Source organism: Oryctolagus cuniculus, chromosome 2, assembly GCF_964237555.1.
Source record: "Oryctolagus cuniculus chromosome 2, mOryCun1.1, whole genome shotgun sequence".
Taxonomy (NCBI): domain Eukaryota; kingdom Metazoa; phylum Chordata; class Mammalia; order Lagomorpha; family Leporidae; genus Oryctolagus; species Oryctolagus cuniculus.
Window position 1 is genome coordinate 106016349 of NC_091433.1, and position 24194 is coordinate 106040542.

General features: G+C 43.2%; 1 protein-coding gene across 1 annotated transcript in view; it reads right to left on the bottom strand.

Annotated features, from left to right (window-relative positions):
- The window catches only part of SLC9A2 (solute carrier family 9 member A2), a 106805-nt gene that overhangs the window by 43874 nt on the left and 38737 nt on the right, over positions 1–24194 (bottom strand). Inside the window, exon 3 of the mRNA XM_008253183.4 lies at positions 18446–18696. Within this exon, the coding sequence (XP_008251405.3) occupies positions 18446–18696 (251 nt within the window). The remainder of the gene's footprint in view (positions 1–18445; positions 18697–24194) is intronic.

The window sequence follows — 24194 nt, forward strand, 5'->3', positions numbered from 1 at the left end:
ACATGGGTATCAGGGGCCCAAACACTTGGACCATCTTCTGTTGCTTTCTCCAGGCCATTAGCATGGAGCTGGATTGGAAGGAGAGCAACTGGAACATACACCAGAGTCCATATGTAATGCTGGTGTCCCAGGGAGCAGCTTTGACAGGTATGCCACAAAATTGGCCCTCTGAATTGATTTTTTATAAGTGAATGTGATTTGCATGGAAAGGAAGACCTAGCATCTCTAGAGGTCCTTGTTAATACTCAAGGATGGCTTGAACTACCCACTCTGCCCAACTTTCAAGTCTCCTCTCTCCACACCTGGCTGCACCCTCTCAAAGGTCTCTGAGCATCAGCAGCATTAGCTTTCCATCCAGTATTACAAAATAAATTTTTTTTTTTGACAGGCAGAGTGGACAGTGAGAGAGAGAGACAGAGAGAAAGGTCTTCCTTTGCTGTTGGTTCACCCTCCAATGGCCGCCGTGGCCGGCGCACCGCGCTGATCCGATGGCAGAAGCCAGGTACTTATCCTGGTCTCCCATGGGGTGCAGGCCCCAAGTACCTGGGCCATTCTCCACAGCCTTTCCGGGCCACAGCAGAGAGCTGGCCTGGAAGAGGGGCAACCGGGACAGAATCCAGCGCCCCGACCGGGACTAGAACCCGGTGTGCAGGCGCCCAAGGCGGAGGATTAGCCTAGTGAGCTGCGGCACCGGCCACAAAATAAATTTGACACCCATCATCTTCCTATAAACTGATTCCTAATCCTATGAATACTTTACTCCTCCATTATCTAAAATACCTGGGGCCAACGTTGTGGCACTGCCCGTTAAGTTCTCTCTGTGACCCTCAAATCCCCTATAGGAGCACCAGTTCGAGTCCCAGCAGCTCTGTTTCCCATCCAGCTCCCTGTTAATGCACCTGGGAAGGCAGTGGATTATGGCACAAGTACTTGGGCCCCTGTTACCCACTTGGGAGACCTGAATGGAGTTCTAGGCTCCCAGCTTTTGTGGCCATTTCGGGGAGTGAATCAGGGGTTAAAAGATCTCTCTCTCTCTCTCTCTCTCTCTCTCTCTCTCTGGCTTTCCTTTTCAAATAAATAAGTCTTCATTAATATTTAAAATTTCTAATTTATTGCAATAAATTCTAACCCTGACATTGGGACCACACTGGGATTCCCTCTGCTGTCATAGCCCTTCAGTGCTCCCTGTCCCACATGGTTAGCAACCAACTGTTTTCAGTTTTTCATCCTGATTACCCCTTGTACTCACCCACTCCTCTTTACCTTAATGCTTTAGTTCTTGGTCTCTTTTCTATTTATCTTTTATGACCACTTCTGGAAATACAAACCATAATTATGGGCTCTGAGAACTCCTGAGGGAAAGAAACTCTTGTGCTTGCTTTTTGCATATTTCCAAAACTTTGGGAGCACAGAGTCCTTTCTTCCAGTGGTCATCTTACCTATTTTAATATGACAACTTTGCACACGCTGAGAAAAGAAGGCTCAGGATGGAGGCCACAGTAATAAGTAGGACATGGGAAGCTCTTTACACGCTTGCTTCCGTGGAGAATTCCAGCTCCACATCCGGCTTCTCTCCACCCCAACACACATCTTATGCCTTGGCTGTCACGATTTCCAAATATGCCTTTGGTTTTTACTGCCTTCTTACTGCACCACACAGAGGGCTTCACTCCGACCAGAATGCCACCCCCAGTCAACTCATTTGCCACCCACAGAAGGAAATGTAGAGGGTGACCACTCATGCTAGGTCCTTTCCCAAGAAATATATAAAGTGCCTGGACTATAGCACACCCAGAGCACATCTTTATCAGAAGGGACTGTAGAATTAACCTGGAAGGATGGAAATACAGTGATTTGCCTCACCTTCTACTGAGTGATAACCATGCTATAAATCAACTTCAGTCCTGATCTGTGAAGTTTCTCACTTTCTCATACACCTGGAGCTACAATGACCCTGTGTGCACTTCCCTGCTCGCCCCCACCACGGAGTCTTCCTTATCTTGAGAAGACTTCTGCTGTCTTAGGGGAGTCTCCCTACAGTGCACATGGGGATAGGAAGAGGAATGCAGACCTAAGGGTCCTCTGAGTTAAGACTGAAACAGGAACATGAGCATCTGTCATTGCAAGCTACATGCTTGTTCTTCACACAGAGAATTTATATATTTATTTTTGTGCCCCATATGAAAACAAAATAAAGATTCTATTGAGTAAGGACCATGAAATTTGTTACTATATCACTGTGTTCAGAATGAGCAGGTATTTCTTTTGGATTTATCTGAGTAAGGAATGCATACTTGTGGTTTCCCCAAAGAAAGAATGGCCTTATTAACTGTAATAAGAAAACTCAGCAGTTGCAAACACATGGAGAAGCCTTTGAATAGCTGAGGGCTTCTATAATAACAATCAATGTTTATGGCACCATTACTTTGTGCCTGGTACTATGCAAACACTTTGTCTGAATTATGTCAGTCTTCATCACAAGTTTATGAGACAAGCAGTATTATCATTCCTACTTTTATGGAAGGGAGAACAAAGGAAGACAGAGGTTCAGTTACTCAAGATTTCACTGCCAATAAATGGTGGTGCCAGGGTGTTAACCCAGGCAGCCCTTCAAAGCAACACCAGTGAGGTTTAACCATGGTTCTTCCTAAACTCTCCAGGAGCTCGGTGATCTCTGATCTCTCCCTGTCCAGCCCTTCCTCATCCATTCTCAAGCACAAGCTTGTCTGTGTTCATTTCCTACAGTTGCCAGATAGTGACCGGAAATGAAGGGGCTTCAAATGATATTCATCTATCATTTTATACACCCACAGGTCAAAAATCCAAAATTGTTTTCATTGGACTAAAATCAAGGTGTTGAGAGGGCTGTGTTACATCTGGAGGCTGCAGTGGAGAATCCAATCCTTGCCTTTGCTTGTCTCTAGAGGCTGTGATACCCCTTGGCCCATGGCTGCATCACTCACCCTAATTCCCTACCCACAGTTCCCCTGACAACAACCCTCCCACTTGCCCCTGGTGTAAGAATCTTTGTGATGGCATCAAACCCACTTGGATGTATCAATGTGACCTCAAAAGCCTCAAGTAAACCATCCAGAAGATCCCTTTTCACTGTAAGGCAACATATTAGGAGTTTCCAAGCAATAGGACATAGATATCCTTAGAGGACACTGGTTCACTGCCTTTTTGAAAGTCTTCACCACTGATATTTGGGCTAACTTTTTCTTTAAAGCAGAGTTATAAAAAGGAAAATGTTCCTACAAAATAATAAGGGCCAAAGCTAGATTCAGCTGATGACGAATCTGAATTTTTTTTAAGATTTATTTATTTATTTGAAAGTCAGAGTTATACAGAGAGAGGAGAGGCAGAGAGAAAGCAAGAGAGAAAGAGAGAGGGAGAGGGAGAGGGAGAGGGAGAGGGAGAAGGAGAGGGAGAGGGAGAGGGAGAGGGAGAGGGAGAGAGAGAGGTCTTCCATTCACTGGTTTACTCCCCCAGTTGGCCGCAATGGCCAGAACTGCACCAACGCAAAACCAGGAGCCAGGAGCTTCCTCCAGGTCTCCCACGCAGGTGCAGGGGTCCAAGGACTTGGGCCATCTTCTACTGCTTTCCAAGGCCACAGAAGAGAGCTGTATGGGAAGTGGAGCAGCCAGGTCTCGAACCAGCACCCATATGGGATGCCAGCACTTCAGGCCAGGGCATCAACCCGCTGCGCCACAGCACTGGCCCCACAAATCTGAATATTAACATGTTCTATGAAGAAAACACACACACACACACACACACAGTAACACAAATGAAGGAGCCTTCCCAAGTGTTGTCAAGTGGAAAATTTGTAACAAAAATAATTTCAAACAAGCACATTACCCCATTTCTATGCAAAAGAAGATTCAATAGTTTTGTTATGAAACATTTGTAGACAAACATGAACAATGAACACTGAAGTATCTACTACCCAGCATTTTCTAATCACTTTTATTTTAAAAAATATATCAATTATGGATTAACATCTCCTTGGTTGCCCATGATGATGCCATTCCCATCTCTTTGGCTTAAGTTTGAATTTCTTTTGTCACAAAAAATTTTTTACTAGGCTAGAGAACAGTGTTTTCTTAACTATGGGAAACACTTCCCTCTAAAATCATGTTTCCATTGTTCATTACACAGAAACATAAATCATACAGAGAGCAGGTGTTTGGCCTAGCACTTAAGACGCTGCTTGTAGTGTCCACATGGGAGTGCCTTGGGTCAAGTCCCAGCTCCACTTCAGATGCCAGCATCCTGCTAACATATACCTAAGGAAGCAGGAGGTAATGGCTCAGGTAGTTTGGGTCCTTGCCACCCATGTGGGAGACCTGGACTCAGATGCCAACTGACTTCAGTTTGACCCAGCACTGGCTGTTGTAGAAATTTGGGTATTGAATCAGTGGCTAGGAGATACTTCCTTCCCTCCCCTCCTCTTCCCTTCCCTTTCCTTCCTACACCTCTCTCTCTCTCTCTCTTCTCTCTCTCTCCTCCTTCCAAACAAATCAATAAACACTTTTAAAAGGTAAACCACACAGGCAAAAAGTACTCTTCAATACATGAGCAATTTAACACACACTGCAGTTCAGAAATGGTTAAACAGGTAGCTTGGGTGCAGGAAATGAGAAATGAATTAATTTTACATGAATATCCTCAGGATCATTTCTCTTTGTTTTCTATCTTTAACCTGATACCAGGAGCGATGCTCATGTCTGCCAGACATCGTTCTGTAACTTAATGCAGTTTCCTATCAGCATCACTGAGCCATTTAGCAGGGAAGAGCACCTGGGGCAGGTGCTGGACGTTCAGGTGGTGCGTGCATGCACAGCAGGCGCTGCAGGCATGCTCCAGTTGTTCCCGTTCTGGTCTGTCATGCACCACTTGATGCGTGTGGCTACTCAAGCGAAAGCCTGCAAGGGTTTGCATCAATAAGGATTTTTTGTTGTCGTATTAAATTCTAGCCTGAAGTCTATTCCCCTCACCTTCAGAACATCATAAGTACACAAAACTGGGGCCGGCACTGTGGCACAGGCCTGAAGGGCTGGCATCCCATATGGGTGCCGGTTCTAGTCCTGGCTGCTCCTCTTCCGATCCTGTTCTCTGCTGTGGCCTGGGAAAGCAGTAGAAGATGACCCAAGTCCTTGGGCCCCTGCACCCACGTGGGAGACCCAGAAGAAGCTCCTGGCTCCTGGTTTTGGATCAGCACAGCTCCAGCCATTGCAGTCAATTGGGGAGTGAACCATCGGATGGAAGACCTCTCTCTCTCTCTCTCTCTCTCTGCCTCTTCTCTCTCTGTGTAACTCTGACTTTCAAATAAATAAATAAATCTTTAAAAAATATGTACACAAAACTGAAAATCAGCCAGTCTCCCTCCCTTGAAAGATACAGGTAAAACAGTCCCCCCCAGGGATAGAAAGAACAAAACCTCTGCCCCCTCCAGTGGGTCATCTTCTAGAGTTAATAGTCCTCCATACCATACTAAACTTGAGTCCGTATTGTTTTTCTAAAAGACTCACAAGGAAGCTACAGACATGGCAAATGGCATAGGCTGGTGCCTAACTGTCCTCAGCCTCACCGGGTTTGGAGTATGAGCCAGGAGTTTCCTTGGGTATAAGATCATGTCACATCACAGTAGAGAGGTAAGATTTCTCCATCTATTCTTATGTGAGAACATGAGAGAACACGAAGTTTTCAAGTCTGAAATTCACAGCTTCTCATCCTCATTCTATAATATCAATGTCCATCAATGTCCAAAATAATAGACAATACCTACTCTTTACATTCTAGAAAATTCCAGCTACATTTTTTAACCCTAAAGCTTCCTTCGAAATTAAAACACCATCCCTTAATATTCTAATATGAGTTTACTTTCATTGACTCCTGTCACTGTATCATCTTTTTCCCCTTTCTATGCACAACTCTATGTCCTAATCTCCATATTAGTTAGTATGAGTTTTGAATAGCAGTATAGTTCCAGTTGAGGCTTTCTGAGCATATAGGAAGATAAAGGCTCCTAACACATAACTTCTACCTTCAAAAGTTTGCAGTCTAAGGGATGACATAGTCATGAGGAGATCATTATTACACTGGGGAATGGGAAGGGAATTGTGGAAATGCAGGGAAGGAAAAGGCTACTTCTGCCTCAAAGAGGGGACATCTGGAAAAAATCTTCCTGGATGAGTGAGAGCTCACCACGCCAGAAAGAGAAGAGAAATTAATTCTTTGGTCTCATCAAGAATAGCTTGCAGGATCTTCTTGGGTAGCAAAATCTGTGGATGCTCAAGTCCCTTTAAAGAGTGTAATATTTACACCTAATCTATGCACTTCCTTCCATAGGCTTTTTTAGACAAAGATTTATTTACTTATTTGAAAGTCAGAGTTATATATAGAGAGAGGAAAGACACAGAGAGAGAAATCTTTCATCCATTGGTTCACTCCCCAAATGGCTGCAACAGCCAGGACTGGGCCAAGCTGAAGCCAGAAGCCAGGAACTTCTTCCAGATCTCCCACGTGGGTACAGGGGCCCAAGGACTTGGACCATCTTCTGCTGATCTCCAAGGCACATTAACAGGGAGCTGGATCAGATGCAGAGCAGCTGGGACTCAAACTGGCACCCATATGGGATGCCAGCATTGTAGACAGTGGCTTGACCCACCGTGCCACAGTGCTAGTCCCCTTCCATAGAGTTTAAATCATCTCTTGATTATTTAAAATACCTAACACAATGTAAATTCTATGAGAATAGTTGTTCTGTACTGTTTAGAGGAAAAAGGAAACACATTCTGTTCAGAACCAACCTAATTTTTCTTTGTAAATATTTTTAATTCACAGTTGGATGAACCTGTGCATATTAAGAACAAATAGTAAATGAAAAAAAAATCAGCATGTTCAAATGCATGAAAGAAATGGACATGTTGGCTTATTAGGGAATTTCCAAATGATTCTGTTAACTGGAGGAGAGGGAGATGATTATGTTAAGAGATGAGGATAAAGAAGTTAGAGCCCACTAATGGCATTGTTAGACATGATGCTTAGGAGCTTCACTCTGATTCTACACACTGAAGGGAAAATGAGAAATTATATTTTGGATCATTTCATTAATGTCTCTCTCTCAAACACAACTGGAAGCTCCATAAGGAAAAAGAAATGTATCACTGATACATAGCATGGGATCCGGCATGCCATCACGTACTGTGAATCAGTGACCACATGAATGAATTTTAACAGGAATACTGGTTGAACCGCTTTTTAGTTTAGAATGAGAATTCTGAAGGACATGAGGAGTGTAGATTTGGGAAGGGTACAAACCTGAGATTGGAAATGATTTATTGCAGTCATTTATCATTTCATTTTCAAAATCCAGTGCACAGTCCAGCCTGTATAACATCCTGAAAAACGCTCATGTTTTGACAGGTGTTACTGTCCATGCCATAGGACCACATGGAGGTAAAGAATATAGAAGTCACCAGTGCATTCTGCTTTGTTATTATCTTGCCTTTAACATAAATGTATGGTAATCATCACCAATTTAGAGACTGAGAAGCTGAAGCTCTATAATTAGTGGGTTTTACATTCACCAGCAATTGATTTTTTTTTCTCTTCCCTGTATCATTCAAAATAGAAGAGAGCAAAATTCAGGGTGGCTCATCCTACCTCAACAGAGTTTTCAGAGGTAAACAACCTTTCTATTCATATGATGTGTTATTTGACTAATTTCTGAATAGAAAATTGCAACAAATACTTTTTTTCTATATTACTGTATGGCTTCATTATAGCATTCAGTGGTGTCTGTCTTCTACAGATTTTCATTTCCTTTCACCAGAATGTGTGCTTTGAGAGAGAGTGGATTAGTGCTTATCTCTGCTGAGCAGGGTTGCATGCTCAGGGTGGTACAAAGTACATGTTCTATTAATGCTGACTGAGTCTAGTTTCCTGATGATCCACAGTGCTTCTTCTAGATGGTCCTGGTACTTAGACACAAAGGGACCAGGCATCAGTTTTGAATTTGAGCAGTGGAGGCAGATTCCTTGTGTGAAGATAAAAAATATAGACCATGTCTGTGTTTACATGCATAGGGTAAAGAAGCTGTGCCTCAGTTATTTCATTTTTTTTCTATTTCTTTTACAAGGTGATTAAATCTCTAGTTTCTATTCCCACATTATGAGACTGTGTCTATAATCTCAACCACTTAGAATCAGAGGTAAGCTGATAGACCATGGCAAAGTGCTTTTGTTCCTACTACACATCTGCATATACTCTTAAAAAGCATGGATTCAATTGCAGGAAAATAGAGCCAAATAATATCTGTGTGTTCCCAAGATTCTGCCAGATACGAAGGTGTACTTCACCACTCACACCAGCAGTGAAGAAGACCAATTAAAGAGCCTTCTTTGTATTGATTAAAGCCAGATCTTGTGGTGACTCAGGGTACACTGCATGTTCACAGAATAAAGTACTCATTCATGTGAGGTAAATGAATTATTCCAGGGCATGAATTTACTACACAGTGGGTTGCCTTTTCCAGGAAACCTGACAACCAAGAGAAAGTGAGTTTGACATATGAGAAAATGCAAACAAAAATTGTTTTTCAAAGGAGGATCCAAGCATAAAAATTGAGTAATCTTTCTTAAAATATCAAAAATTTCAAAAGTAAATTCACACTATCACAGATGCTTGATGACTCATGTACCATTATCCATTTCATAGACTCTCTGAATCTTTTACATTTCTCCTTTATAAAAGCATTCAATTCAATTTAACTCATAGCTATAGATTACTTATTGGCACCTAAAAACCCATGGCTTTGTGAAAAAGAGAATAGATGAAGGATTATAACTCATTGTCCAAAGGGTAATGAAGCACAAAGCATCACAGGACCTATGGAGTCTACTGGTTGCAGTGGGGGAGTGTTGAGAAAGGTGGCCTGAGAGGCAGGGAGATATAACCAATATCTTGAATATAGAATTAAATTAACTTATGGTATATGTTTGAGGTAGGCTGCACAATGGGACCTGGGTGTGAGCAGTCACCAGGCACTAACCCTATACCAGCTGTATACACAGAATATTTCCAGGGTTCAACAAACCCTGGGGACATCAGTATGAATTACTGAATTCTGAGAGGTATTATGGCTCCTATTACATACCAGGGCACTTTTACAAGGACATGAAAAAAAATGAAATTAAATTTAAAAAAAAGTTTTTAAAGATTTTATTAATTTATTTGAGAGGCAGAGTTACAGACAGAGAGAAAGAAAGACAGAGAGAAAGGTCTTCCATCCACTGGTTCACTCCCCAAATGGCCAAATGACCAGAGCTGGGCCAGTCCAAAGTCAGGAGCCAGGAGCTTCCTCTGGGTCTCGCAAATGGGTGCAGGGGCCCAAGGACTTGGACCATCCTCCACTGCCCTCCCAGGTTAAGGCAGAGAGCTGGATTGGAAGAGGAGCAGCTGAGACTTGAACCAGAGCCCATATGGGATGCCAACACTGCAGGTGGAGGCCTAGCCTACTATACTACAGAGCGGGCACCCTGGAAAATGAAATTAAAAGCTTAACACACACACACACACACACAATTGAAATCCATGAATTTGAAGGATCTTCAAAGAGTTCATAGAAAATGTATATTATGGAAAGACTACATATGGATTTTAAAGTTTTACCACTGAAATGAGCCTATTGTTTAATTCCATTTCCCCATGAACACTGGGAAATACCCTCACACATCAGGGAACTATGATCTGAGGACCATATAATCCATGGAACTTCTTGAAGAAACGCAAATCCCTAGCCCCCATCCAAGACCTGTAGAGAAATAGAATCAATAGTTGAAGCCTGGGATTCTGAATATGTAATGATCTTTGTAGGTGATTTCCAATACATCAAATTTTGAGGAAAGGCAGAAGGAGGGTAAGCAGAGGACTAGTGAGGAAGGAGGAACGAGAAAGAGTTGAAACTGAGTCATTTTCTTTAAAAGTTTATTGGAGGGTAAACAGAAGGACTGACATGGGATTTGAGCACTACTATGGATTCAATAACACCTTACCAATTAGTCTCTCTTCCATTGTCCCAATTTTTGTGACTTGGTTCCAGGCACAGATTCCCATCTTCCCTTACCTGCATGAGAGAGTGTGCAGGTATCTCCACATATTTTTTTTCTTGCCTGACTCTCTTCCTAGGCTCCTTCCACCTTGAGTCTCCAGAGGAACTTCCTGAGGTTCCTCCCGACAATGATTTCTCACTGCTAGTGGCAGCCAGCGAGTCTCTCTCTTTTACTTCAAAGTATCAACAAAGTACTCTCAGTTCTATGCATGATGGTGTATATATATAAAAACGTTTTGGAAGCACCCTAGTCATTATTCAGCACAGAAGAGAACTATACTTCTGTCACTCATGTCCTGCAAGATTCCAAAGGTTCCTGACTGCCTACTGAAGAAAACAGGTCAAAACCAGGTGCTCATCTTTCTCAGCACCCGGGGGTTCAGTTTCTTGGATGGAGCACAGCATTTCACACTGGAGCTTTCCATCATGCTCTTCCACCAGAATTCCCTTCTCTTTATTATTGAGGCTCAAACTCAAGTGTCACCAGCTCCAACCTCTGCTAAACTTACTGTAAAGGGTTGAGCTGTCCTTGAGATGCATAGCCCAGGTTGGGATGATAGTTGTACTACAAGTGTGTTTAATGTCAATGCCTTGTTCTGGTAACTGACACCACTTTTCATAACACAGGTCTGGACACATGACACTGTCTGAGCCAATCACTGGTTTCCAAACCCCTGGGTAGTCACAGCCCTTCCTTGGAATATTTTCTAATAGGACCTGGCAGGGTAGATCTCACCTTACTCTCCAGTAACAAGGTGGCAAAGATAGAAAGCCCAATTTGTTGATGACCCTGTTTTCATGCTTTGGAGATGGCGAATCTATGAAGAGGAAGCCAGCACACAATAAAAGGCAATGATGACAGAGAGATAGGTCAGGGTACAAAGGAATTCTGGGTACCATCACCCCAAGGCCAAACCCATACCTGTCCTTGTCAAGAATTTACTAACAGGAGCCAGTAAAGCTGCCCTTTTGGGTTTCATGTGGTTTAATCTGGTTTTCCCCCACTTACTCAGAGCCTCCCTCTACTGCCGGAGGTATACTCCTGGCTGCAGTGATTCAAGTTACTTCAAGTAGCTGGGGATTAACTGTGAGGTCACGCATGGAAAGACGGCCATCTGGCTGCATCCTCTGGGGACACTGAAAAATGCAGGCGCAATGTTTGATTGACATAAAAGGAAGAGAGCAGCAAAAAGAGCAGGAAAAGCTACATCAGTATTTGCTACTCACAGCCTCTTCCCAACAAGAAAACTAACAAAGGAAAGCTCTGGACTCACACCAGGTCAGCTTTCTTCCCTGTGCAGAGAATTGCAAGTGGGTGAGCTGAATTTTGTTAAATGAAAATGAAGGAATCTCTGGTTATCCTTAGGCTGTCAGTCATATCACTGGAAGAGCAAACAATGACTCTGTAGCAAGCAGAGTCAAAAACCTTGACTTTGCTTTAAGTTCCTCAAGCAGTGGCTGGAAAATTGATTTAAATTGTGTGTTTATGCACACCATATTCAGAGTACCAGCTGTGAGATAACTAAACAATTCATTTCATTATCAATTTTTTCAAAAAAGTTTTCATTAAGAAAAGATAATTAGTTCTCACAATTACATAATAATTTATATTTCTGAATTATTATCTTGCTTTGCATTTTGATCTACATATTACTAGGAAGTAGTGTTATTTTCTACAATATCAGTAGTGATGATCACCATTTTTAAAAATGATCATAAACAGTAATCAAGAAACTGTCCCCAAAAGCAAAAGGTGGCAGCATTATCTAGTTACGAAAGCATCTCCGTTCTTCAAACAGAATCAGATCCAAATGCAGGAGCAAATTGTTCCAGTTTCATAGAACTTAAATTTAGCAGGCAAACATCAAGTTTTTCTTGTCTAAAGAATTCCCAACCCAGTCTGAATGCATCCTCTATTATGTACTCTAAAGGAGAAGAACTTTCAACAGCTAGAAAAAGTACTTTCATACTCTATCTTTTCAGTCAAATGTCACTCTGAGCGATTGCTTTCATAAACTAGTCAAATACAAGGGTTCTTAAAAAAAAGTTCATGGAAAGTGCAGATTAAAAGAAAACAACCCATGGACATACCAAAATTATTGGCCCCAAAATAAATGTATCTCTTATTCCATTTTTCCATGGACTTTTTGAAGTATCCTCATACATGTATTGGGTTTATTTTGCACTGTATCAATTTCTTCTAGAAAATTAGCGTCTCAATTTGTGTTTCTCTTAAACTAAAAGTATTATTCCTCCAGTTCATCCTACCTAACCAACAGAGGAGCTCATAAGAGACGGGAAGAGACTGAGTAGCTTTAAATTCTCTCGCTGATAATCTTCAATAATGGAATATGTACCTTTATTTAGTATTTTTTGTTTTGGTTTTTATTTCTACCAAAATCAAAGTATCTTCTCTGAGACTACCTAGGATAAAGAATTACAGACCTCAATATATGGACTCTATTGATCTTTGTTTTGCAGAGTAGAGACAAAAACGAAGGTAAAAATGATGTTTTTGATGTTATTTTACCTCTAAGAAGATGAGGCAAGAAAACACATTATTTCCAATATTGAATATTATAAACATTTTCAGTTTTGGTTCACAAAAAGTATGAAACACTCCAATCCCATGAATCTATTTTAATGTACTTTGCTCATTCCTGTAGGACTCATAGCTTGCCCTGAAGGAGAATCCCACTCCTCAGCCCAGTTCTAAAGATGTCTATAGCAAAGCCCTTGGTGTGGACCCTGGGTAGCATTTGTTTATTTTCTCAAGACAGCTTTACTTTGACATCTTAATTAGCACAAGCCACCTCTGAAAAACTTCCCATCTTTCTTCTATTTCTCCTTCCTTGTTTTCTTTAACCTTCCCCATTCCCAAAGATGATTTTATCTGGAGCACCCTCTCAATTTCTCTTTTATTTTCTCTATGTTTTCATGCCATGACTTTTTTTTCTGCTTTATTAAGGGGAACAAAACATAGAGCAGTCTTCAAGTATCCCAGAGCAAAATCGAATGGAGAGCAGTACACTTCCCTGTTGCAATGCTGTCTCATGAAAATATCGTAGAAACTCTATGTGCAATTTCTAACTTCCTAGTGGTCACAGGTAACAGTGTAAAAAGAAACTGGTGAATTTAATTTTACACTATATTTACTTAACCTAATATATCCATGTATTGTTTTTTCAGCATAAATCAGTATAAAAATTGTTAATAATAATTGGTTTTTTTGCTTTCAATCTTAAAAATTGGTTGTATATTTTTATCTTGGAGTCCAACTCAATTCAGATTGGTCACATTTAAAATGTTGTAGCTACATGTGCCTGTTGGCCACCATATTGAACAGAACTAGGGAAAAAAAGAATTTTTAAAATCAATATTTTTATTTATTTTTATTAATTTTTTTTGACAGGCAGAGTTAGTGAGAGAGAGACAGAGAGAAAGGTCTTCCTTTTTCTGTTGGTTCACCCCCCAAGTGGCCACTACAGCCGGCACGCTGCGGCCGGTGCACTGTGCTGATCCGAAGCCAGGAGCCAGGTGTTTCCTCCTGTTCTCCCATGGGGATGCGGGGCCCAAGGACTTGGGCCATCCCCCACTGCACTCCCGAGCCACAGCAGAGAGCTGGAATGGAAGAGGAGCAACCGGGACAGAATCCGGCGCCCCAACCGGGACTAGAACCCAGGGTGCCGGCGCCGCAGGTAGAGGATTAGCCTAGTGAGCCATAGCGCTGGCCTAAAATCAATATTTTTAATCACCACTAAATGACCTACTACAAGCACAGTGTTTTGGCACCCCAAGGTGAAATTTCTTGTTTAGAAAATCATAAAAACTTTCTCTTAACCTTTAGTTCTAGCACTGTGGAGACTCACTCTGACACACACACACAAATTTTCCCCAAGTTGCAACAATTTCTTACAGAATAGAAATGAGCACAAAGTAGGTGGGTCTTTAGCCTAGTGGTTAAGAAGTCCACGTCCCATAGCAGATTGCCTGAGTCTGACTCCTGCACCCACTCCTGACTCCAGCTTCCTGCTAATGCAGATCCTGGGAAGCAGCAGAGATGGCTCAAGTAGTTGGATCCCTGACACCCATATGGGAGATCTGGGTTGAATTTCTGTCTTTGACTTCAGCCCAGGCCCAGCCATTGAAGGCATTTGAGGAATGAAGAGACAGGAGTTCTCTCTATTTGCCTGTATCGCTCTGCTTCTCTGCTTATCTAATCAATAACTAACCAATAAACAGTTTTAAAAGAAGTGACAATAAAAATATTAGAGGACAGGGAATTTCATCTATATTCTTAGTACTTAACCTAAAACCCTTCTGAACACACAGCAAAGCATGGATATAAGTAAATCCTTAAAGTTAAATTAGGTTGGAAACTCATACTAGAGGACACCACAAAAGGCAAACCATATCTAAGAAGGCCCTGAAGTCATCTCCCCAAATAGCTTGTAAGATAGAGGAGGGCCTGCGCCGCAGCTCAATAGGCTAATCCTATGCCTGCGGCGCCAAAACACCGGGTTCTAGTCCCGGTCCTGGATTCTGTCCCGGTTGCCCTTCTTCCAGTCCAGTTCTCTGCTGTGGCCCGGGAGTGCAGTGGAGGGAGAAGCACCTGGCTCCTGGCTTCGGATCAGCACAGTGCGCTGGCCATTAGAGGGTGAACCAACGGTAAAGGAGGACCTTTCTCTCTCTCTCTCTCTCACTATCCACTCTGCCTGTCAAAAAAAAAAAAAATTAAAGACAGAGGAGGAGAACACAGCATGAATCTACCTCGTATTATGTACTTGTAGTGAGTGAAAAGCATATAAAACCACAGGTAATTCTGTGTTGTGGTGTGTGGGTGGGGTGGATGTTTATTTTCATGACAAAAATAAACAACAGCAACAATAGGCCTTGTGCATATTCCAGGTGCACTGCTTCCAACACCTCCTCAAAGAAATAAAGATGCTGGAATCCTGCCTAGCACTTCCCTACCTAAAAGATTGGCACAGGAAGATGTGTCTTTTTGATCAGACTCCTTTATGAACTACCTGTTGGTTTCACGTGATCTCATTCTAGAACAGGCTGTCCAAGAGCCTGCTTAAGACAAAGCTGGTATACGTGGTTCCACCATCTGAAAGACAACAAGAAGAAGGAAGGGGAGAAGGATGGGAGAAGTTTGGGGAAGAAGAAAGAACAAAGGAAGGCTGTGGGCAAAATTCAGATGGACCAAGTTTCACAGCTGTTTTCCAAACCCTCAGTGAGGTGCCTCAACCCTTCTCTCAGCTCACCTGTTTTCCTTTCTCTGTGGCTGCCTATTTCTCTAAAACAAACAAGGGAAAGTACTGAGCATGCTCAGAACCCCACATGCCTTTACTCCCATTAACCTTAAAAATTTGTTTTTAAATCACACACAAAAATATCAATTAGCATGAAGTAGGAAAGGAATTAGCACATAATTTAAGCCCAGAAAAGAGGTGTGCTGGATGTGCAATTTTAATGGCATCATTATACCGCATGCCCTGGACCAATATCCCCAGGTAGAAACAGTGATTACAATGTGGAAACACTCAGTGCACTTCAAATGCACAACTGTGATCTCCACCATACAGAAACACAACACATGCCCAGCTCTGACTAGCCTACTAATTGCCTCCCCTTAGAAAACAGGGCATCACTTCTGGGAACAAACACATCCCAGTGCCCACCAGGCTCTTCCTTTGCTAACACAGGACAATGAGTGTGCATGGCAATTCTAGATATAAAAATGGTTACATCTCCATTTGACTTAAGGGTCCATTATTATTTTGGTACACTGTAGTCCATGACAATAAATGTAATAAGAGAATTTTTGTTACACTAAGCTGTAAAATGAATGTTCACTTTGAAGTTGAAAACGAGAGATGTTTTTCATCCACCTGAAAATTGAAGCAGAGAATTACCTGTGCTATTTTTCAAGAATATGTGGCACTATTCGTGTCTGATTTCAGAATTCTCAGAGAAAGTAATCCAGTGATCCCATACTAACAAGACGCCAGTGACCTGATGTAGCACAGGCCTTCCCACCCCGATGGACTCTGGGTCTCACTGACATTTCTGATGCACCAGGATTGCAACCCCATCCAGCTCTTCAACTCTCCCTCTCTACTCTGGATCTTCAAAGACTCCCAGTTCTGGATCTCAACATCAGACAAACTGACTCATGAAGATAGCTACCTTGTGGGTGTTGTACAACCTTTCTCTACGCACATGATCAGGAGTTCTTAACACCTCAGACACACAATGCAATTCAAGATTCTCACACAACTGTTGCTAGAACAACACTGCTGCAAAACCAGATGCTAAGTCCCACTCCTACACTCTTGGTAGAGACCTTGGAACTAGCTGATCACACATTTTCAATGACACTCGTCAAAGAACAGTAAGGAAACTGGAAGGGATACAGATGATATGAATAGCAACCAGGAAGACAGGGAACATTTCATGACTGGGTCAAACTGGATTAATAGGTTGCTTTATTTAGGTGCTCTATGAAACAAAAAACCAGCCAACCTTTAACTCATGGCTTTCGTGACAAAGGGTTCCACTCTCCTTGCACAGGGGCCTTTGATTTCCTCAACTACACACCTAATCACTCTTGATACACAAGTGCTGATATGGGGTGAAAAACAAAATAGGCCTCAATCAAAACAACCCTTCAATTAGGTTGGGAGGGAATTTCAGGGAGAACTAGGCCTATGCTTATAATAGCAACACCCTAAATAGATACAGCAAGTTCTTTTTTTTTTTTTTTTTTTTTTTTTTTTTTTGACAGGCAGAGTGGACAGTGAGAGAGAGAGACAGAGAGAAAGGTCTTCCTTTGCCGTTGGTTCACCCTCCAATGGCCGCCGCGGCCTGCGCGCTGCGGCCGGCGCACCGCGCTGAGCCGATGGCAGGAGCCAGGAGCCAGGTGCTTTTCCTGGTCTCCCATGGGGTGCAGGGCCCAAGCACCTGGGCCATCCTCCACTGCACTCCCTGGCCACAGCAGAGGGCTGGCCTGGAAGAGGGGCAACCGGGACAGAATCCGGCGCCCCGACCGGGACTAGAACCCGGTGTGCCAGCGCCGCTAGGCGGAGGATTAGCCTAGTGAGCCGCGGCGCCGGCCAGATACAGCAAGTTCTTATATATTGAGCTGCAAACAAATATTTGTCAACAAAAATGTAGTGGCTTTCTATTACTAAGTATTTTTCACTCACCACATACAGAGTGTGAGCATAGTATAACAGGCTTATTCAAGGAAGTAGCATAAACATCCACATCCAATGAGAATTCTCCTTCAAAGTAACCATCTAAAGACCAAAATAGGGTCTAAACATTCCCATTGTTCAGCCCACGTGCATACATTTCTGAGAATGTCCTCCAGTCAGGTGGTGAATCATACACTGAATCCTTAATAAATCATGTCTTCCTTTATACATTTCAGGCTTTAGAATCAGACCTCTTTATTTTTAAAGCTAAACTGAAATTACTTGATCATATTATTACTCATTGTATTTCACTTTGAGTGACTTTCAGCAGTTTTCTCAAGTAGAATTCATCATATAAAATATTTCTACCACTAAGATTATTCAAATGAACATACATCAGCAAACCCAAAACTCCAACATTAATGTGGGTGACACAACCTTGTTGGACAACACTGAATGGGCATCAAACCCAGAATATTCTTAACGAAGATCAACCTCAACAGGTCTTGTTTAACCTCAAAGGAGAGCCAAGAAATAACTTTTAGGCAGTTTTCCTTCTTCTTTTTTTTTTTTTTTTTTTTTGACAGGCAGAGTGGACAGTGAGAGAGAGAGAGACAGAAAGAAAGGTCTTCCTTTGCCATTGGTTCACCCTCCAATGGCTGCCGCGGCCTGTGCGCTGCAGCCGGGGCACCGCGCCTGTCCGAAGGCAGGAGCCAGGTACTTATCCTGGTCTCCTATGGGGTGCAGGGCCCAAGGACTTGGGCCATCCTCCACTGCACTCCCTGGCCACAGCAGAGAGCTGGCCTGGAAGAGGGCAACCGGGACAGAATCCTGCACCCCGACCAGGACTAGAACCCGGTGTGCCGGCGCTGCAAGGCGGAGGATTAGCCTAGTGAGCCGCGGCGCCAGCCAGTTTTCCTTCTTAACATCAGATAATGTTAATATAAATATGGTTGATATATGATTTCCTCTTATTTAAAAAATTAATAAAAGCCCACCTTTAATTCTTCTTAACATAATTTAAAAATCTACTCTTTCATATAACTTAATCCATTTAATAGCTTAGAATACTTGAATCCAACAAAACGTAGTGCTCAAGTGTTTGTAGCAAAGAAATACTTACGCCATGATGCCAGAGAGGTGAAACATCTCAGCTGTTATGTAGGACAAATAGCTGTACAGGAAAACAAAGAGTGGCTCAATCACTCGGATATTGTGTGTGAAGCGAGTGGTGAATGCCGCTATAAAACCCAGGAAGATGCCGATCAACACCCCACCGATTCCCACGACAAAGAAGTTAGCAATTCCGGCAAACACATCGATGGTCTCAATGGTTTTCATCTGGCAGAAGGACTTGAACAAGTTATACAGGACCTGTGGGAGAAGGAGACACATGGTCAAGATACCATCAGTTTCTCCAGCAGCACTCCATACTCAGAAAAGCCTACCTTGTGTTCTAGGAAGGACATTTCTTCTGTGTACCCAAAGTGGATGGTATGAGGCAACCAGGGTGCATTTGTTTGTCTAGGATTTTAATGTTGTGACTTCCAAACCAAAACACTTCAATGAAAGTCTGATGTCAGTGAAAGTATTTCTAAAAGTTAGAAAGAGGAGACTTCAAGTTTATGACATAACTTATCCATAAAACATGAGATTCTTCAGATAGCATCTGAAAGATTAAACTATTTGCTATCCAGCCCACTTCACCCATATCATCAGTGCTTAGGAAGTCGTATGTCAGAGAGAAGGCTTATCAGTGCTGCTGGGAATGCCTTTACCATAGCCCATCTATTATGGAGTCACACCATTGAAGAGACCCACTACCAATACAGGTACCCAACCTGAGGAAGTCCTCCTCCCAGGTCACCAGAGTCCTCACTCCATACTCCACCTCCTTGTCCCACCCAGACATCCATGGCAGGTTTAATGAGATGTGAAGGAATTTTCTCAAAGCTAAGGGGCAATAAAATGTATGAGAAGGAGAAAGAGAGAGAATGTTTGCGCTGGCTGTCCCTTACGTATTTTGTACCTGCTGTACCTTGGGCATTTCGTGCTTCTCAGTTAATAAGACTACACTACTCTTTGGTTTCTTTCCATAACCTTGGTTTAATTAAGGTTTCAAAATGCAGGGCATTTTCTGCCTCCTGGGCCAGTGTGCTCTCAACCATGAGTCCAGTGCCACAGAGCCAACTGGAAGAGGAAGTGAGGGCTGAAGTCCCACGACTTTTTCCACATTGGAGCAGGCTTTGGGCTCCTTGTCACTGTGGTATTTACAACTCCAGCAGCACAAGGGATCTCCGGGAGAGCCATGGGACAAGGACGCTGGAGACAAAGGCTGCACGAAATTCTCTTATGGGTTCTGAGAAAGTCAAAGTTGACCCAATTTGTCCCCAGTCAATGGCATTAAATGTCAAGGCGATGTTAGAATGCAGGTCCCCTGACCTTCTGGGTAAGTTGTTCAAGGTTGTCACGGGCCGATGAGTCATTCCTCTCCTGCTCACCAGCCTGGGTGCTGCAAAGGCCCTCTCACTCTTTTTGCATTTCATTGTGGTCATTAATACAGCCTACCTCTTTTCAAGTTTGGCATACTTTCTCCCTTTTCTACCCGATTATAAACTCCTTGGAATTAGCAACATCTTATTGTAATTCAGGACTATGACTTCCATGTTGCCAAAAAGATGACAGCAGGCCCTAACACTGGGGCTCCAGCATCCCGTATCAGAATGACAGTTCAAGTCCTGCTGCTCACTGCCAATTCAGCTCCCTGCTAAGGTACCTGGGAAAGCAACGCACGATGGCCCAAGTGCTGGGGCTTCTGCAACCTCAGTGGGAGACCTAGGTGGAGCCGTTGGCTCAAGCCAAGGGGCAGGGGTGGGAGAGGACATGCATTATAGACATTTGGGGAATGAACAAGCAAATGGAAGATGCCTCTCTCTCTCCCTCTCCCTCTCCCTCTGTGTGTGTCTTTCACATAAACAAATCTCTTTTTTTTTTTTTTCAAAAAAAGATCACAAAAAATGCCTGTTGCTTTTGAAAAAATCGTGGATTCTTCCTTAGAAAGCAATGGGCTATTCTTTCCTTCTAACTGTTGGTGTCACACTCAACAGCATTTGCACCAAGAGAACTGAATAGACCGAAGGCAACAAAAGAGAGTCACACCCAGAGGAATAAAAGGTTTTGAAGGTATCACCACTTGGCAGAGAAGCAGTGGGCTCCACGTGGCACCCACCTCCTCTTTTCAACCAGAAGCTTGCTGCCCACATTCCGTCAGCATCCACGTGCTGCACCTGCTTCCTGTGAGAGGCTCCAAGACGTTTTATATATCTATATATATGTGTGTGTGTATATATACGTCTATATATGTGTGTGTGTATATATATATTCGTCCATATGTTTGTGTATATATATACACATATATGTGTATGTGTGTATATATATACACATATATGTGTATGTGTGTATATACATATATAAACATACACACATACATATATGCATTCCCTTGCCTCTGAACAGCCAAAGGCAATGGTCGCCAGTGTCCCAGAAGGGACAGAATGGTTTCCTAGTCCTCTGTTTTTGCAGTGACAGCCTAGCCTCCCTTGCCAGCCACTCAGGCACCCCAGTTCTGGTACCAGACTCCAGGATATCTGCTCCCTTTGTCCCCAGCTTTTCTGGGCAGTCACATCCTTCCCTTGCCCCATCTCCTGTCCCCTATAGCCACCACAAGACTTCCTTCCTTTCAACGCAATGCTGCCATTCCATTTTCTACTCCCAAGATGAACATCTTGGATGGCCTGACTTGGACAAGGCCCAGTAGCCTCAGCCCACCTGCCAACCTCAGGTTTTTTGTTTCTTTCTGCTTTCTAACCCCTTTCCTTCTGGGCAAGGGTTTCATCACCTCTCCATAAAATGTAGCATTGTTCACCCATTCTTGGCCCTGGTTTTCCCCCCAGTGGATTCTCTCGGCAGAAGCTCAGCCCCAACCCTAGGGAAACTTTGTCTCTCTTCCAGCACACAGCTGATGCTGCTTCTCCTGAGAGCCCTCCTGGACTTCTGCCTCTCCACATGGCCTGTTCCTTGGGCCTCCTGTAGCACACACGAGCTCCCATCCTTCTGTGTTATTGGTGCTACCTCTTGAGTGAGGGCCTCATTCCCTCCAAAAATCAGAAGTTCCAGAGGTGGGCATTGTGGCACTGCAAGTTAAGACTCCAACTGGGATGCCCACATTCCATATCACAGTGCCAGAGCATGAGTCCTGTGTGTGCTTCCCATTCCAACTTCCTACTAAAGTACATCCTGGAAGGCAGCAGGAGATGGCTCAAGTACATGAGTCTCTACACCCACTTAGGAGACCCTGATGAAGTTCTGGGCTCTGGGATTTGGCCTGCCCATGCCCTAGCAATGTGGGCATTTGTTGAGTAAATCAGCTCTCTCTCTTCCTTTTTTAAAAAACTTTTATTTATTTGAAAAGAAGTGCGAGAGAGAGAGAGAGGTCTTCTATCTGCTGATTCACCCTCCAAATTGCTGCAATGGCCAGTGCTGGGCCAGGCTGAAGCCAGGAGCCCAGAACTCCATCTGGGTCTCCCATATGTGTGGCAGGAGCCCATGTACTTGGACCATCTTCCATTGCCTTCCCAAGTGCATTAGCAAGAAGCTGGATCAGAAGTGAAGCAGCAGGGACTTGACATTGCACCACAATGCTAGCCCCATCTCTCTCTCCTGCTGTGTCTTCCAAATAAATATAAATAAGCTCTTTTTTAAAATGAGCAAATTAATGAATCTTGATGTGAATGGAAGGGGGGAGGGGGAGGGAAAGGGGAGGGTTGCGGGTGGGAGGGAAGTTATGGGGGGGGGAGTCATTGTAATCCATAAGCTGTACTTTGGAAATTTACATTCATTAAATAAAAGTTAAAAAAAATAAAAATAAAAATGAGCAATTACTTTTGCAAAAGACAATCTCCTTCTCCTCTCCCTCTCATCTCCCTGCCCCGCCCCACCTGGCACACTGATGAGGCCTCCAAGGGAAGCCCCCAGAGTTCATCGTCACAGAAGAACTGGCATCAGCAGACAGGCCATACACTCCTAAACCTTCCAAAACCACCTTCCTGGCAACTCAGTCCACCCCATCCATCAAAGGTCCATTCCGTGGAAATATCCCCGTAGCCAGTGAAAGAGCAAAGCTCAGTCGTGGGTACTTGACCGTCAGCACATGGCCAAGGTCCACCCCGATGAGGCCGCCGCCGGTGATGCTACATCACCTTGACAACCAGAAAGCTTTCCATAACCATCACCTGCTCGACTTGAACCCTGATACCTAGTGGTGATGGGCATGAGGTAAAATTCTTTTCTTTTAATCACAACAGAACCATAACCCTTCAGTTAGCTCACACCAGTTCAATCCTTTCATTTTATCTCCCAGGAACCTATGGAGAAAAGTACTTTGGACTTTTTATTTACCTACCTATCTGTGTTAGTTATAAGGAAGCAGGCTGAGTATTATGCTTAGGACCACATGGTTTTTGAAGTCTTTTTTTTTAATTTTAGAATATTTGTATATACATAATGAGATATCTAAACATGAAATTTTTATGTTTTATATACATCTTCTTTTAAAGGTTTGTTTATTTGAAAGGCAGAGTTACAGAGAGAGACAGAGACAGGACAGAGACATCTGCTGGTTCACTCCCCAGATGGCTACGATAGCTGAAGCTGGGCCAGGCAGAAGCCAGGAACCAGGAGCTTCATCCAGGTCTCCTACATGGGTCATAGGGGCCCAAGCACTTGGGCCATCTTCCACTGCATTCCCAGGCCATTAGCAGGGAGCTGGATCAGATGGGGAGCAGCTGGGACTCAAACCGGCACCCGTATGGGATGCTGGCATTGCAGATGGTGGTTTTACCCACTACAACACAATGCATAGCCCAAAGGTAATTTTATACAATATTGCATCTATGTTTTAGTTGCCACCCATCATACAAGGTCAAGCTTGGAATTTTTCACTTGGGGATGTCACATCAGTGCTCACAAAACTCTCAGATTTGGGGGTATTTTATATTTCGGATTTTTGGATTAGGGATGTTGGATTAGGGATACATCTCTGTGAGTCTGCTAAGTTGACCTCTTCTTAACATTTATATTTTTAAGAGGTTAAAATGCCAGTGATGCCTATTTACTACCTTTTGTAATGGGCTGATTTGAAAGCTGAGTGCTTTTAAATCTTTCTTATGATAAAAGACCTTTATTATGTTTATTATGAGTATTTTTAAAATGCCAGTACTGTGCATAGCAGATGAAGCTGCTACCTGCAGTGCTAGCACCCCTTATGGGCACTGGTTTGAGTCCTGGCTTCTCCACTTCCAATCCAGATCCCTGTTATGGCCTGGGAAAGCAGTAGAAGTTGGCTCAAGTGCTTGGGCCTCTGAACCCACATGGGAGACCCAGAAGAAGCTCCTGGTTGGGGTCGGCACTGTGTTGTAGTGGATAAAGCTGCCGCCTGCAGTGCCAGCATCACATATGGGCACTGGCTCGAGTCCCAGCTGCTCCACATCCGATCCAGCTCTCTGTTATGGCATGGGAAAGAATAGAAGATGGCCCAACTGCTTGGGCCCCTGCACCCCTGTGGGAGACCTGGAAGAAGCTCCTGACTCCTGGCTTCAGATCAGCACAGTTCCAGATGCTGTGGCTAATTGGGGAGTGAACCAGCAGATGTAAGACCTCTCTCTCTGCCTCTGCCTCTGCCTCTGCATCTCTGTAACTCTGCCTTTCAAACAAATAAATAAATATTTTAAAAATGCATAAGTATATTAAAGTGAGGAATTACATATTTTGAACGATAATTTACAACATGTACTAAATCAGGAAAATCAGGTAAA